This window comes from Sphaeroforma arctica (assembly GCF_001186125.1).
Source record: "Sphaeroforma arctica JP610 unplaced genomic scaffold supercont1.5392, whole genome shotgun sequence".
Taxonomy (NCBI): domain Eukaryota; class Ichthyosporea; order Ichthyophonida; genus Sphaeroforma; species Sphaeroforma arctica.
Genome location: NW_014035166.1, coordinates 121 through 1,988, shown reverse-complemented (window position 1 = coordinate 1,988; position 1,868 = coordinate 121). Strand labels below are relative to the sequence as shown.

General features: G+C 47.6%; 1 protein-coding gene and 1 non-coding gene across 2 annotated transcripts; one reads left to right on the top strand and one right to left on the bottom strand.

Moving 5' to 3' along the window:
• Positions 1-258: 258 nt before the first annotated feature.
• SARC_14971 (hypothetical protein) lies at positions 259-473 on the top strand (the record flags this gene model as incomplete). The annotated part of the gene is made up of 1 exon (XM_014290899.1): positions 259-473. A coding segment is annotated over one exon (215 nt), but the record flags the coding sequence as incomplete, so codon positions are not given.
• A 283-nt stretch (positions 474-756) lies between these two features.
• Positions 757-830, bottom strand: SARC_30299. The gene has a single exon. It is a non-coding gene; the product is annotated as a tRNA-Met (tRNA).
• Between the last annotated feature and the right edge of the window lie 1,038 nt (positions 831-1,868).

Below are 1,868 nucleotides of genomic sequence, written 5' to 3'. Positions count from 1 at the left end.
CCCCGGAGCCGGAGGTGTGTTTACCTCCTCCACTACTCTGAAGGAGGGAGAGAGCGGGCATGTAGGAGGGTCACTCCACCACGCCGCTCTCCCCGACGGTCTTTATGAGATTACTCCTCCCATTACCCTTGGCACACATAAAATTAAAGAGATCAAATCTATAAGTGTCCCCAAGACCCGGAGTTTTAAAAGGGCCCCCCTTCAAATTGGGTATCGAAGATATAGGAAGGTCCCGAGACCCTCCACCATCCCGGAGGAATGTATGGTCCCCAAGAGAGGGACCTACCATCGAAGAAGCCTGTAGGATATATTAGATTAGATTATAAGGGTCCCTACGGAACCCCGAAGGGACAGGACAGGCCGCCTCCCCGGGTTCCGGGGAGGGACCCTCCACCATCCCCTCGGGATGTACCATTGAACCCCCTGAAGATAAGTATCCCCCACTCTTTCAAAGAGTGGGGATCCGAAAGGATGTAAGATCCATCCTTCCTGATGGATCTACCATGCCCTCTCTCTCTGAGAGAGGGGCAATGCTATCCAGTCTTTTACAAATGCACCATCTTTCTTCGGGATGTAAGATAGTGTAGGTGGAAAATTTACCCTCCTAAAGGCACCCCTCCTCGGTCCCCCACTGTTGAAAAGAGTGGACATGCCCTCTCTCTCCGAGAGGGGTACCCCTGGATAATGATACGTAACACAGAAAGTCTAGTATTAGCCTTACATAATCAAATAACTGGGGTGATGTAAATACTAAAATAGGCTGAAATGGATTTGAACCATTAATCAGAGTGTTATGAGCACTACGCTCTACCAAATTGAGCTATCAGCCTTCCCTGTCTTCTAAGGGTTCCAGAAGGAACTCCCGGCGGGAGTTTAAGAGGGTCCCCCCTGTGAAACGGGGGAGGGGGGGGGTCCCATCCCTTGGCGGGTCTACGATAGCCCCTCCCAACTAGGGTGGGAGAAGGAGATTACAGGCAGGCTCTCTGTTATTCTCTATCGAGAGGGCGTCTACAGAAGTGGGGGGAATGATTACCCCGTATGGGGATCATGGTGGAGGGTCTCGTAACCCTCCTACACCCCTCCCCTCCTCCGGTACCCTCCGGGGCAATGATAATTAGCTTTTCCGTGTGGATTGTAACCCTGTGTGATATACTACAATATCATTTACTATAGATATCTATATTTTATAGAGTAGATGTGCCTTATATAAAAGTAACTCAGCCGAGAGAATATTATGTGTCTCTTTATTTTCAGACCTATCTACTCCCCTGGCTTTAAGTGCGGGAGTTTAACTGACAATACTAGGTAGTAACTACTATCGGAGAGGCAGGCATCCGTAGGGGGATGGACCTAACATCCCGAGGGATGGTAGAGGCAGGGAACCCGCCTTCAGGAAGGATGGTTCTTACATCCTTGCGGATTTATCTTTTCTAAGAGCAGGTTTTAGGTGTATGTATCTAGCCCCAACCATAGGTATAACTATCGCTCTAATTGTAACTATAAGTCTATCTTTAGCTCTATCTACAACCATACTTAGACCTACATCTCTATCTCTGGGGGAGAGGCGTAGTAACGAATTGAGTATCAACTCAGTTAGACACTTAAACATTTTCCTATCCACCTGCCTAGCTACATGCCTATTTACTTACCTCTCTGCTCACTATTAAACTTCCTTATACACATTACTTAACGGATCTACCATTGCCCTACGGCCAATCCCGAAAGGAGGGATCTACGATAGGAGATTATTCATAACGATACTGTAGGCTTTGGTATGTGTATGGTCATAGTATGTGTTGTGGGAATAGGTAAGTGAATGATCTTTTACTGGAATGCCAAAGATGGCTGAAATTGAACCAGCAACGCCG